Source organism: Delphinapterus leucas, chromosome 9 (assembly GCF_059928025.1).
Source record: "Delphinapterus leucas isolate spDelLeu-1000000601 "Yukka" chromosome 9, BTC_Dleu_Yukka2, whole genome shotgun sequence".
Taxonomy (NCBI): domain Eukaryota; kingdom Metazoa; phylum Chordata; class Mammalia; order Artiodactyla; family Monodontidae; genus Delphinapterus; species Delphinapterus leucas.
In genome coordinates, this window is record NC_143137.1 from 75744518 (window position 1) to 75759289 (window position 14772).

The 14772-nt window shown below is 39.5% G+C and overlaps 1 protein-coding gene across 1 annotated transcript in view; it reads right to left on the minus strand.

Moving 5' to 3' along the window:
* RUNDC3B (RUN domain containing 3B) overlaps positions 1-10634 on the minus strand; it is a 159355-nt gene extending 148721 nt beyond the window's left edge. Inside the window, exon 1 of the mRNA XM_022588273.2 lies at positions 10281-10634. Coding sequence (XP_022443981.1) covers positions 10281-10402 — 122 coding nt within the window. The 5' untranslated portion in view covers positions 10403-10634. The remainder of the gene's footprint in view (positions 1-10280) is intronic.
* Positions 10635-14772: the final 4138 nt, after the last annotated feature.

Here is a 14772-nt window from a genome sequence, read left to right on the forward strand (position 1 = left end):
GACAGCATACAGTCGTCCCTTGATAACTGTGGGGAATTGGTTCCAGGACCCCTGAGGATACCAAAATCCACAGATGCTCAAGTCCCTTAAAGTTGGACCTCCATATAGGCGGATGTGGAAGCAGTGGATACAGAGGGCTGTTTATATTCTTTTCAAATGCATATAAAATATTTATCAAAATTAACCATATGTTGCATCATAAAAGCATAAATAAAAATTCAAAACTTTAAAATCTTTTAGAATATTCTCTGCACAGTGGAATTAAGTTAGAATTCAATAACTAAAAATAGAAAATCCTCAGCTGTCTGAAAATTAAACAGTATCTTTTAAAATTACCCATGAGTCAAAAAAGAAATCCCAACAGAAAGTAGAAAACATTTTAAACTAATTAATAGTGAAGATACAAATTTTAAATCTTGTTTGCTATCTCAAAGCAATGTCAAACAAGGGAATGTGCAGTCTTAGAATGCATAGAACGGAAAGATGAAAAAGGCTGAAAAACAATGATTTAAACTCCCATCTCAAATTAGAAAAAGAAAATGAACTTTAAAAAAAGTGGAAGGAAGGAAATAAAGACAGGAAGAGGAATCAATAAATTAAGAAATATACAACAAAGGAAATTAACAAAGCCAAAGGCTGGTTCTCCGAAGATATTAATAAAACTTATATACTCCGGGTAAGAAAAAAAAACATGGGAAAAACAGAGATTACCAATATCAGGAGAGAAAAATGGAAAATGACTACAGATTTTTAAACAATAGAAAGATATTAAGAGGATATTAAGAAAAGTTTTAAGTTTAAATTTGATAACATACATGAAATCGGTGTATTCCTTGAAGAACTCGCTGAAACTGATAAAAGAAACAGGAAATCTCAATTGTTCAGTATCTATTAAATAAATTGAATCTGTTACTAAACGACTTCCCACAAAGACAATTTGAGGTTCAGATTTCTTCCCTGGTGAATTCTTCCAAAAGTTTAAGAAAGAAATAATTTTAATCTTACACAAATTCTTCTACAGAACACAAAAGAACATTACCCAACTTGTTTTGTAAGGTCAGATAATTTTAATGACAAACCGAGACAAGGACACCATAAGAAAGAACAATCACAGACCAAACACTTTCATGAACAAATATGCAAAAATCCCAAATAAAATATCAACTCGTTGAATGTAAATATATGTCAAAAAGATAATACAGCACAACCCAGTTTTTTTATTCCAGGGTAGTTTAGCATTAAAAAGTCAATCAATGTAATTCACTACATAAAAAGAAAAAAGGAGAGAAATCATACGTTCATCTTGATAGAAAAAATATTTGTTAACAGAGTATTCAGAATCCACTTATGATAAAAATTCTCAGCAATCTACAAGTAGAAGGGAACTAAAAAAAACCTACTACAAACATCCTACTTAAAGGTAAAACTATTAATGCTTTCTGTAATACTGTGGTCCTAGCCAGTGCAGTAAGACAAAAAAGAAAAGACATAAAGTTTAAAAAGGGAAGAAATAAAACAGGCACAAGACATGACAATGTACTCAGAATGCTAAAACAAATAAACAAACAAAAAACTGCAGAAAATCTATTAGATTTAATAAGTAAATCTGGTAAAATTGCTAGATTACAAGACCAGTATTTTAAAAGGTAAATTCCATGTCTATGTATCAGCAAAAAAGAAAGAAAATGAAAAGGTTGGGTTTTTTTTATATAAATTTATTTATGTATTTTTGGCTGCGTTGGGTCGTTGCTGCGCAGGGGCTTTTCTCTAGTTGCGGCAAGCGGAGGCTACTCTTTGTTGTGGTGCACAGGCTTCTCATTGCGGTGGCTTCTCTGGTTGCAGAGCAAGGGCTCTAGGCACGCAGGCTCTAGAGTGCGGACTCAGTAGTTGTGGCACATGGGCTTAGTTGCTCCGTGGCATGTGGGATCTTCCCGGACCAGGGATCAAACCCATGTGCCCTGCACGGTGCCACCAGGGAAGCCCGAAAAAGTTTTTAAACGATTATAATAATACAGACATATCAAATATGGAAGGACAAATCTAAAAAGAGATATAATATGTATATGTTCAAAACTACAAAACATCTTTGAGAAAAATTTCAGAATAGTTAAATATATGAAGGGAAGGATATAGTATATTCATGGATTGCATTTAAGTCTCATAAAAATGACAATTCCAAAAACTGATTTATAGATTAAGTGCAATCTTAATAAAAATCCAGCAGATTTTTTAATGGAAATTGACAAGCTGATTCTAAAATCTAGTTTGCAAAGCCCAAGAACAGACAATATTGAACAACAAAGCTGAAGAACTTACATTACCAAACATCAAGATACATTATAAAGTTATAGTTACTAAGCCAGTATGATATTAGCTCAAGGACAGACAAATAGACAAATGGAACACAAGAGGGAGTCCAGAACAGTCACCTGACTTCCGATAAATGTGACACTTGAGTGTAGTGGGGAAAGCATGGTCTTTTTAATAAATGGTAACAGGTCAAACTGATTTTCCTAAGGTAAATACTTAAATCAGGTACGGGTAGATTGTTGATATAAATGTAAAAAAGCAAAACAATAAATCTTTTAGAAGAAAATAGAATAATATTTGCATTACTGCCAATTTCAGGTCACAATAAGCAACCCATGAAGGAAAGTTATGGACTACTTTACAATTAGGAACTTCTATTCATAAAAACACACTACAAAGAGAATGAAAAATCAAGCCACCAAATGGGAAAAGATGCTTGCCTTAAATATATCCAGCAAAAGACCCACATAGAACGTACAAAGAGTTATACATCAGACAAACAAAAAGTCAGATATTCCAGATGATAAATGACTTGAACTGGCACTTCACAAAAGAGACTCTCCAAATGGACAACAGACTTATGGAAAGGTGCTTAACTTCAATAGACATCAGGGAAATACAAAATTTCAAGGGTTGGTGAGCACGCAGAGCAACTGGAATTCTTATACAGTTGACCACTGAGCAACATGGATTTGAACTGCACAGGTCCACTTTTACGCAGATTTTTTTTCAATAAATACAGCACTACACAATCACCGGTTGGTAGAATCTGAGAATGCAGAACTACCGATACAAAGGGCCCACTGTAAAGTTATATGCAGATTTTTGACTGCGCTGAGGGTCAGCACCCCTAACCCTTGCATTGTTCAAGGGTCAACTGTACACTGCTCACTACTATGCAGACTGGTACCAGGCCTTTGGAAAACTGTTATATCCACTGATATAACAGCTGAACATATGCATGCCATATAACCCAGGAACTCCACTCATAAGTATATATCTGACAGAAATATGTACATATATTCACCAAAATACATATTCATGAATATTCAATTAGTAATAGTCAAAAAGTGAAAACAACTCGAATGTCCATTAGGCTGAATGGATAAACTGCGGTATATTCATACAATGGAAAAAGATACAGCAATGAAAATTAACAAACTACAGTTACGTGCAACAAAAAGAGTGACTCTCACAAACATAATGTTGAGCAAAATAAGCTAAATAGAAAAAGGTACATGGACTTCGCTGGTGGCACAGTGTTTAAGAATCTGCCTGCCAATGCAGGGGACAGGGGTTCGATCCCTGGTGGGGGAAGATCCCACATGCCGCGGAGCAACTAAGCCCGCGCTCCACAACTACTAAGCCTGCTCTCTAGAGCCCGCGAGCCACAACTACTGAAGCCCGAGCACCTAGAGCCCATGCTCCGCGACAAGAGAAGCCACCGCAATGAGAAGCCCGCGCAAGGCAACAAAGAGTAGCCCCCGCTCAACACAACTAGAGAAAACCCGCGTGCAGCGACAAAGACCCAACACATTCAAATTCAGAAAAAGGAAAACTAAACAACTGTGTTGAGAGCTAGGAGAATGGTTACCCTTCATAGGAGTAGTATGAAAGAAGGCAAGGAAGAGGTTTCTGGGGATTTGGGTAATACTCTCTTTTATTATTATTATTACATTCCCATAACTTATTTATCTTAAAACTGGAAGTTTGTGCCTTTTGACCACCTTCACCCTTCTGTTAACCTTCCACCCCCTGCCTCTTGCAACCACCAATCTGTTCTCTGTATCTATGAGTATGATTTTTTTAAGATTCCACATATAAGTGAGATCATACAGTATTTATCCTTCTCTGACTTACTTCACTTAGCATACCGCCCTCAAGGTCTATCCATGCTGTGGCAAATGGCAGGATTTCCATCTTTTTTATGGCTGAGTAATATTCCATTGTGTATCTATGTACCACATCTTCTTTATGCATTCATCTATCGATGGACACTTAGGTTGCTTCCATGTCTTGACTACTGGAAATAATGCTGCAATGAACATGCGGGTGCAGATACCTTTCTGACATAGTGATTTCATTTCCTCTGGGTAATGCTCTTTTCCTTGACCTGGGTGCTGGTTACAATGTTGTGTTCTCTTTGCAATAACAATTCATTATACACCTATGCTGTGTGTACTTTTCTGTATGCATATAAGTCAATAAAAATTGACTTATATGCATATAGAAAAATTGTAGCTAGAAATGAGACTAAATACTGATACATCACTATGATGCTCTACACGTGTTTTAGGGGTTGGCCACAGATTTAACACTAAGACTTCTAATAGCTGTATGAAAAAAAGAGAAGTTGTCAGTTACACATTCATGCCCAGTAGATATAAATAAATCAACTACCTAAAGCTACAATTCTTGGCACTAAAAAAAGACAGATATTTCTCATAAAAATCTTCACAAAAGAAGATACTTTTTGACATAATAAACAATGTTCTTGACAACAATTTCAAGAAGATCCTCTGTAATTGCTTCTTCTGCTGACCCTCAATGTAGGCTGATGGCATCTTATCAATGCACGAGAGGGGCAAAAGCAACTGGGATAGGAGAGAGCAAAGCAATGCAGTCTACATACTCAACTGCTCTCTGATGATCTGGACTGATCCAGAGATACATTTTATAAACCTGTAAGACTGAATATAACAGTGGATAGGCTTCACATATCTCCCCCCTCAATATCATATCTCTCACCTGACTTCTGACATTTATCAGTCAGCAGTGAAGATAATACCCTCTAATAAACATGTAGGGGAGAGCTATTCTCTGTTGTCAGTTGAATATGAACCCAGTTAAGCTAGGGGAAGAGATAATGACCTTCTGTGAATGCTGAGAAGCCTACCTCCGACTGGTAAGATGATCATCCTACCTCCATTGTGAAAACCTACTACTAGGGCTCTAAGAATCTTTAGAAATGATACTGAATCTGCTCCAAAGCAATACAGTACAGGTAATGTTGCTCAAAGTCCCAACCCAAAGTTCTACTATGTAAAGCATGACTAAAAGAGCTTTAGCCAAAAATATAATCACGAGAGGCAAGGTATGAACAGTCTTAAAAGGGCATTCTCAAGCAAATATCAATAGTAACAAGGAAAGTAAGTCACTGAATTTAAAGTTATTTAGAGGTTTATACCACCAATAATACTCAGTAATATTTCACATATCTGCAATGCCTCCACCCCGCTTAAACACAGGAATAGATCATTTTTTCCCCGATTATTCAGCAACCAGAATGTTAAGAAGTTCAGAGTGCTAAAGCTCACTCACTGAACTCAGGCCTCTCAGTGACTTTTTTTTTTTTTAAACAAAAAAATAAATAAATTTACTTCTCTGTTTTCCTAGTTCACAACCAATTATAATGAGCAAGTCAGGATGAGAAGCACAAAGAAAAAAGCTGGTAGAAACAGGCAGAGTTGCAAGAAATAACAGCTAACTTGGTAGGAGGAGACAGTAAATGCAAAAACAGACCAAGAACTCCAAACACACAATCTTCTGAGGCCATGTAGCAAACAGCTCTATGTCCCTCAAGAGTCTCCAAGGGCAACCACTACACAGGGTATATTCACGGAAACAGATCCAGAGTAAAGTCACTGATAAGGATTATATTATACTACGTAGAGTTTTTTTAAATAAGGTAGGGAAATGTATAATCCTTTTTTTTTTTAATGTTTATTTATTTATTTGGTTGCTCCAGGTCTTAGTTGCGGTAGGCTGGCTCCTTCGGTCCAGTTCGCTGGCTCCTTAGTTGTGGCATGCGAACTCTCAGTTGTGACATGCATGTGGGATCTAGTTCCCTGACCAGGGATCAAACCCAGGCCCCCTGCACTGGGAGCGCGGAGCCTCATCCACTGTGCCACCAGGGAAGTCCCTGCATAATCCTTTTTTGAAAGGAGTTCATCCAAAATGTTTAAAATATTCTTTATTGTAGTTTAAATCGGAACACTTAATTTATAAGCTTCAGTTATACGGAAGATTGCACCCCACAATAAATGCTGAGTAAAGCACTGCAGTTGATAGGAGAATTATAACTCAAACATCAGTTACATGAAAAATATGAGCATCTCATTTCCCAAAAACACTGAGAAAATGAGGTGCTACTGTTATTTAAATTAACATTCATGTTATGAAATAATACCTTGACCTATAGAAAACTAAGAACTATGTACATGTTATTAAAAGTACTTTAATTTTGAAAATCATCACTGGTCTCCACTGTGCTTAGCTCATCATACTACCTCTTTCAATCTCTCATTAATCCTTTCCACGCACAAGACGGGAAACTTATGACTTTGTGTGGGGAGTTTCTCTTAAAGAACTGGTTTGAACATTTAACAAATGTTATTTTAAAATATTTATCCATGTATATTTAAATGTTTATCTTAATAATTTATTTTTCATAAACTGATGTTAACCCACAGAAAGAGAATTTATATTTTAATTCTCCTTGTCACCAGAACTAAAATCAAAGGAATATGTACGTTTTTCAATAACCTTGAAGCTTAAAAATGATAGAAAAAAATGAGTAGTACCTGATTTTCTATGGATGAAAAATGAAGGTTAAAAAAAATCCTGAAGGACTTTAACAATTTAATTTTTCTAAATGGTAGAGAATATGCAGGGAAAATACTAGTTGGTACACAGAACTAAAGTCAGTCTATGAATATTTTGGAGTTGAGTGTGGAACATTTAGAGATCTCAAATGACCTACTTTCTCTCCACCACAATCTGTGAAAAATATGATAAAGGAGTACTTATTTGCTGAGAGAAGTACTATGTGTTTTTAGTCTATAATATATAAATGTTCATGAAAAAATACAACTGATGAAATAATTACATACACAATCACAATGAACCAAAATTCAATTCCTGACTATCCCACCTAACAAAATAACTCACTTCCAAAGTTTAAACTGTAATAATATTGTTCTTATATAAGGCGTTTTTAAACCGAAAAAATTGTGTAGTTACATAATAAGGTTGTAAACCTAAACTGAGAGTACAGTATGCCTAAATTGTTTAAGGGATAATGAAAGTCATTACTGTATAAGTATTAATACATATGATAGAATGATAGTCAGGGGGTGGGGGGAGTTTGTTTTGGTTTGGTTTGGCTTTCTATACTGTTCCATTTTTCCAGAATATCAGCAGAGAGTCACAATACGGAAGGCACAATTCAAAATGTTTTTGTTTACAGAAAAAAATGCACATGCCTCATCCAGCTACCATTAAACATATGTCTACCATTACCCTGATCATGTTTGGAGAAATTCAAAACCAAATATAAACTCATTCTGCTTGAAGACTATTATTAGTTTCAGGGCTATCACTGAAGATTGCCAATGATCTAGTCCAAGTTTATTTTACAGATGAGAAAACTAGAAAATGGGCTTATTAAAGGACACACAATTAATGACAAAGTAAACTTAGAACTCAATTATATGTCCACTAAACCAGCTTCTTCCCAACTTAAATACCAAATCACGTCTGATCTGCTACATAAAAATTTTTAAATAAATTCATTAAGGGACATGGGTGAGATACCCAGGGTTTGGTTAACTCTGAAAGTGAAAACCGACAGAAATGCATAAATACTGATTTGCTCATTTTGCTGAATTTAGGTGGGGATACTTAAAACATCCAAATGGCCTACAGTGACTTTTTTCCAAAAAATAGAAGCCTTTTAGACAAAGCCTATCAAATACATCCCATTACTACACAAGGATAATAATTTATATGCACCATCAACTATCTGGATGTGAAGAACAGTGTTTGTAGTATTATCCACATAAATAAATACACAAGTTGAAATCTAAGCCAGAAATTGAAATTTATTTTAGCTACAATACTAAATTTACATGTAAACTGTAACTAAAGTCAGCACTTATACTCACTTCAGAGTAGAGAACAAGAATTAGGCAAATAAACGTAACAAAAATACAGCTAGCCCAGACAACAGTCCACACAAATCAGTGTGATGTGACTGAAATTTCTTAAAACATAACTTAACATGTATCTTAAATAAGGTTGAGGTACAAGTCCCTTTCTTCTCCTGAACTGCCTCTGATGCCGTGACAAAAATGGAGATGCAAAGGGAATAGTACCCTCCACTGATTTTTTTTTCTCATCTGTTTTTATTCTGTCTTAAAAAATAAGTGGAGCATAAAATCTCTTCCCATGTACTGTGTTTTACCCCAAATCTTCAACATCCACCATTCCAAAGATGGCCACACTGATTCAGAGCAATATATGTCAGCCCAGGTGTTTAAAGTTTTAGGTTGAAACATTTGGTTAATTAACACCATGCTGCAAACACTCAAAATCACTTCAGCTGCCACTACTACAAAACAAAACTCCCCAAAACAAAAACTGTTACCCTCCACTGGATTTACCCACACAATAAATATTTACTGAGTGTCAGATGCTATGGTAGGAAGAATGAAAGAAAAAAGAAAACTGAGCAAAAAGCAGACATGGTCGCTGCCCCGTGAAGCTTAACACTTATGGAGCCTTTATGAAATACATCACCCCAAGAATCAGTGTATATGTTGGGGTCTGCTTGAAAACGTCCTCTTTTTAAAAAATAATTCTTTTTAATACATGTAATGGTAAGAAAATCAGCCTTGCTTACTGTTCTATTTACCTAATTTTTAGAAATTTGCTTAGATGTAAAAAAAATTTCATACAACCTATCTTCCTCCAAAGGTTGCATGCTAGACAGCACAAATGGTAAATTCAACAGATTCCATATTAATATTTTACTGTTTATAACTCCAAGTGCCATATAAGTCAGTAAGGCAGGTCTTCCTGCTAGATGGGCAAACAGCTGTAATAGTCTAAGGTAAGAAAAACAAAAAAATCACTTGTTATTTTGAAAGTTTGAATATATATTTGAAAGTTATTGAATATAGTCCTAGTATAAATACCTATATTCTGCTTAAGATGCTAGACATTATTTACACAGGAAAAGAAAAAAATACAGATATAAATTGCAAAGGAGGAAAAGGTCTCATCATTCTCTCATTCTTACAGGATTTTCGACAGCTGATGAAGAGGGATTTGATGGAACAACGTAATTTTACAGCAACTTAATGGTTTAAAGAAGTTCCTAAGGAATGAATGCTTAGGACTTCAATTTTTTTTAATACCCAGAAACAAGACTTAAAGAAAATGTCAGCATGTTAAAAGTTAGTTATTTCTGAATACTGGGCTGGCTGAAAGTCATTACGCCTTTTATGTTTCTACATTTTCTAAAGTAAGGGAATACTACAATTACAGTTAGAAAACAACTAAAGAAAGGCAGATCTTGAAATAAATCACTGACTAGGTAACCTCGACAGTCCCACTCTTGCTTTCAACGGCAGAAACAGCACTAACACTGCAATTTAGAGTGGAGAGGACACGGACGGAGATACACACACACACACACACTTAACTAGCATGTAGTAGGCACTTAATATTTGTGGCACGAAAGGACAATATATATGTAAACAAGCCAAAACACAAACAAAACGCACTCCGATTCTGAGGCAATACAGTAAATAATCACAGTAAAGATTACTTTACTAAAAGCTGCCCAACAGCTTAACGCGCACTAAATGAAAGAGCTCTTTTTCCCTGCCCTCCTCTTTTACTCAGTCACTAGATTGCACATTCGAAACAAATCCTCCCCCAGCCCCGCCCCAAGCCCTACCCTCAGCTGCTCCCAGCACTGAAATTGATGGAAAGTCCGGGGCCTTGGCGGTACCCAGACCGGCCCCCCTCTGGACGTTCTGCGCTGCGGACACACCCGGCGCGGTAGCTGCCGGGGCTACAGCTCGTTATCTCCGGGACCCCCACGGACTCGCGCTCGCCCCAACCCTGAGCCCGCGGCGCCGGCGGCCCCCCTCTTCTCTCCCAAGCGGCGGGCCGCTCCGTACCTGCACACCGTGATCAGGTTCCTCCTCTCCACCGCGGCGTTGCGGGCGCTCAGGCTCTTCCTGCCGCCGCCGCCGCCCCCGCCGCGGTTCCCGCCCAGGCCCCCCAGGCTCCGGGAGGCCATGGCGGGCTGACCCCCGCGCCCCTTTTGTCTCGTGCGACCCCGCCCGCTGCCCACACCTGCTTCCCCGGGCTCTCGCTCTGCTTGCGGCCGTGGGGCCGCGGGAGGGTGGAAGGGAAGGAGGGGGGGACGGAGGGAGGGTGTGGAGGACGGTGGGGGATTCGCACCCGGGGACTAGTGGCTGGCGCTCCGCGCCAGGGCTCCACACACACACACACCACACACACGCACGCACGCACACCACACACACGCACGCACCACCCCCGCCCTTGCGCGCGCCGCCAGCCGCCGGGAGGCGCGTGCAGGCCGGCGTCAGCAGCTCCCCTACTTCCCCCAGGGACCTCGGCGGCCGCGCAGGCGCGTGCCCGCCGGCCCCACAGGCCCAACCACCCGCGCTCGGCCGCCACTGCCTCGCCAGCTGCGGGCACCGCAGAGAGCCACGGGCCTCTCGCGCGCAGCCCCGCCCTCCCTGCCTCTATCGGGCCAACGCCGCCCCAGCTGGAGCCAATCGCAGCGCGCGTGGGGCGGGGCTGGCCGCGCAGACCTTTAAAGCAATCTGCTGGAGCCCCGCCCAGGCGCGTGGGCAGCTGTCAAGACGCCCGGCCCGCGCTCTCAGCCGGGGAGCCGCAGGCAGTCCGCACTCTGGGGAGCAGCGCCGCAGCTGGCCTGGGGATTGTGGGATGCGGGACTCGGGATTGCTCCGGGCGTGTTGACGACCCTTGCCAGGAGCCCAGCTAACGGCTGGGATCGCTAGCTCTAACGGCTGATCCCGTTCCCAGAATCCGACTCCCCAGCCTAGTGGCATCCGTAGCTACAACGCCGAGCCAGCAGCAGCGCCGGCTCCCGCACCTGACCCAGGGCTGACTCCCAGGAAGGGAGCGGATTTTCTTTTGTCCTACCGCCCTCCCCTGGCCTAGTAGACAGCTACAGATAGCCCAAAGAGGGAAACTGCCCGCAGAACATCCCTCTTGCGGCGTCTGGTGGTGGGATTTTTGCCGCCACTTCGCTCCTACCCTAGCCCCCAGCAAGGCCTGCAGCCCGGACTGACCACCCACAGAAGAACGAGAGCGGTGCGAGTGTACACTCTGCTCCTTTCACCCTTCTCCCGTCCTGGGCAGTGCCCCCGGAATTAGTGGGGGGGGGCGGTGAGCCTCCGGGCAGTGTTTGGAACCTAGCGCCCACTTTCCAGAGCCTCTCCACCCCTGCGGCCTTACCAGCAGGGAGGTCCTGGCTTCGGCCCGAGTTCTCTGGTGCTCATCTAGGTCGGCTGTTCACCTCTCTTTGCGTCAATATGCCCAGATTTTTTTTTAACTTTATATTTTATATTGGGGTATAGCCCATTATAGAGTTGTGATAGTTTCCTGTGCACAGCAAAGCCACTCAGCCATACATATACATGTATCCATTCTCCCCGAAAACTCCCCTCCCATCCAGGCTGCCACATAACATTGAGCAGAGTTCCCTGTGCTCTACAGTAGGTCCTTGTTGGTTATCCATCTTAAATTTAGCAGTGTGTACATGTCTAACCCAAACTCCCTAACTATCCCTTCCCCCCCTTCCCCTCTGGTAACCGTAAGTTTGATCTCTAGGTCTGTGAGTCTGTTTCTGTCTTGTGAATGACTTCATTTGTATCATTTCTTTTTAGGCTCTGCATATAAGGGATATCATATATTTCTCTTTCTCTGTCTGACTTACTTTACTCAGTATGACAATCTCTAGATCCATCCATGTTGCTGCAAATGAATATGTGCAGATTTTAGAGTGAAATCCTTATTGACAGCTATCCCTGTGGAGCCTCGCACGGTGCTGTGCATAGAACAGGTTCGCAAATGTTCATTAAATTTAACTGGAAGTCACATTTGGAATTATTTTACTCTAATTTTACAGTTTGGGTGGTTCAAAAATCCATTAAACTTCCAGCTCTGGTTTTGACATTCCTGTCAAAGAATATTATAGAATAGATATATAGATATAGTGTAGATACCTCTGTACTTCTTATATATTATACAAAGTAATACAGGAGGTTACTGTTACTCTATGTGGAATGCTTTTAAAACAGAGTTATGTATATTAAAGCTGTAGGTTACTAATTTCCGAGGTTGTAAAAAATTTTAAATCATTAGGGCAAAGACTGAGCCCTTTCATCCACTCATCCTAATCATAGTAGAATGAAAATACATGTAGAAAAAAAAACTCTCTTAACTAATTTACTACGATAAATATTCAGATATTAAAATTATAAGAAACAATTCAGACAGACTTTAAACATTATCTTTCACATAAATAAAAGTAGGAGGTTTTTCCAGGTCAGTGCACTTGTTGCCAAACATTTCTTGTTGGCTCTGTGGTGACATAGAGGCTTGTAAGGAGGTTTACCCTACTCAAATTGAAACTGTTGTTTAAACACAGATGAAAACTGCATAGATGACAAAGGATTAATTTCCAAAATATACAAGCAGCTCATGCAGCTCAATAACAAAAAAACAAACAACCCAATCCAAAAACGGGCAGAAGACCTAAATAGACATTTCTCCAAAGAAGACATACAGACTGCCAACAAACACATGAAAGAACGCTCAACATCATTAATCATTAGAGAAATGCAAATCAAAACTGCAATGAGATATCATCTCACACCAGTCAGAATGGCCATCATCAAAAAAATCTAGAAACAATAAATGCTGGAGAGGGTGTGGAGAAAGGGGAACACTCTTGCACTGCTGGTGGGAATATGAATTGGTACAGCCACTATGGAGAACAGTATGGAGGTTCCTTAAAAAACTACAAATAGAACTACCATATGACCCAGCAATCCCACTACTGGGCATATACCCTGAGAAAAGCATAATTCAAAAAGAGTCATGTACCAAAATGTTCACTGCAGCTCTATTTACAATAGCCCGGAGATGGAAACAACCTAAGTGTCCATCATCGGATGAATGGATAAAGAAGATGTGGCACGTATATACAATGGAATATTACTCAGCCATAAAAAGAAATGAAATTGAGCTATTTGTAATGAGGTGGATAGACCTAGAGTCTGTCATACAGAGTGAAATAAGTCAGAAAGAGAAAGACAAATACCGTATGCTAACACATATATATGGAATTTAAGAAAAAAAAATGTCATGAAGAACCTAGGAGTAAGACAGGAATAAAGACACAGACCTACTAGAGAACGGATTTGAAGATATGGGGAGGGGGAAGGGTAAGCTGTGACAAAGCGAGAAAGTGGCATGGACGTATATACACTACCAAACGTAAAATAGATAGCTAGTGGGAAGCAGCCACATAGCACAGGGAGATCAGCTCGGTGCTTTGTGACCGCCTGGAGGGGTGGGATAGGGAGGGTGGGAGGGAGGGAGACACAAGAGGGAAGAGATATGGGAACATATGTATATGTATAACTGATTCCCTTTGTTATAAAGCAGAAACTAACACACCATTGTAAAGCAATTATACCCCAATAAAGATGTTAAAAAAAAAAAAAGAAAACTGCATAGAAAAGAGAGTGAAAAGCCATCAGTTATCAAGAAAATTCCATGCTGGTTTGTCCTGCAGGAGTGAGAGAACACATATGTCTGAAACACTTATCAGGAAGACAAAAATGAGTGGTCATGTTAAATAGAGAAAAGTGAGGTGTCATTATTCTCAAAATTGGCTTTCTAGCCTTTCAAGTACATTTTTTTTCAAGTACATTTTCATGTTTTTTGTACTATGAATTTATATTTATGACTGAAGACTTGGTAAAACTCCATCTTAGATGATTAGGTGATAATGTTATTTTTTCAAATGCTACTTTTAGGGGGATTCAGTTGACATTGGCACTTGCTGAACAAGATTTTGCCTTAAACCATCTTTTCTATGTACAGTGTGCCATTAAACTGCCACATGGGGGCCTTATGTGATTAAGCTTTTTTCTTAATTATCTTGAGCTATAGGTCCTGGGTCTCATTCTTTCTCCAGATTACTAATCTGGTGATAACTAAACAATTATATGCAGTGCAGAGTAAAATACTACTATACAGCCACATGAGCTTTCACATTACTTTTTGAACTTTTTTGGGCGTCTATTGCAATTCTTTATTTATCCAAGAATTTGCACAAAGGTTATTCAGAGAGGTAAAAATACACAATAATAATAATGAAAACAGTAGATGCCGAATTTAACCTACAAGAATTCTGTAGAACTGAATGGGCAGATCATACTCATTCACCATTTTCCCAATCACCTTGTTCTCCCCATCAAAAAAGACAAAAATATTTTTTTAAAAAGACAAAATTACAACTGTGACATATAAAATGTCCTCAAATCTAAAATACTACAAGCCAGAGAGATTACCAAAGCATCATTTATAATCTCAAAGAAGTGG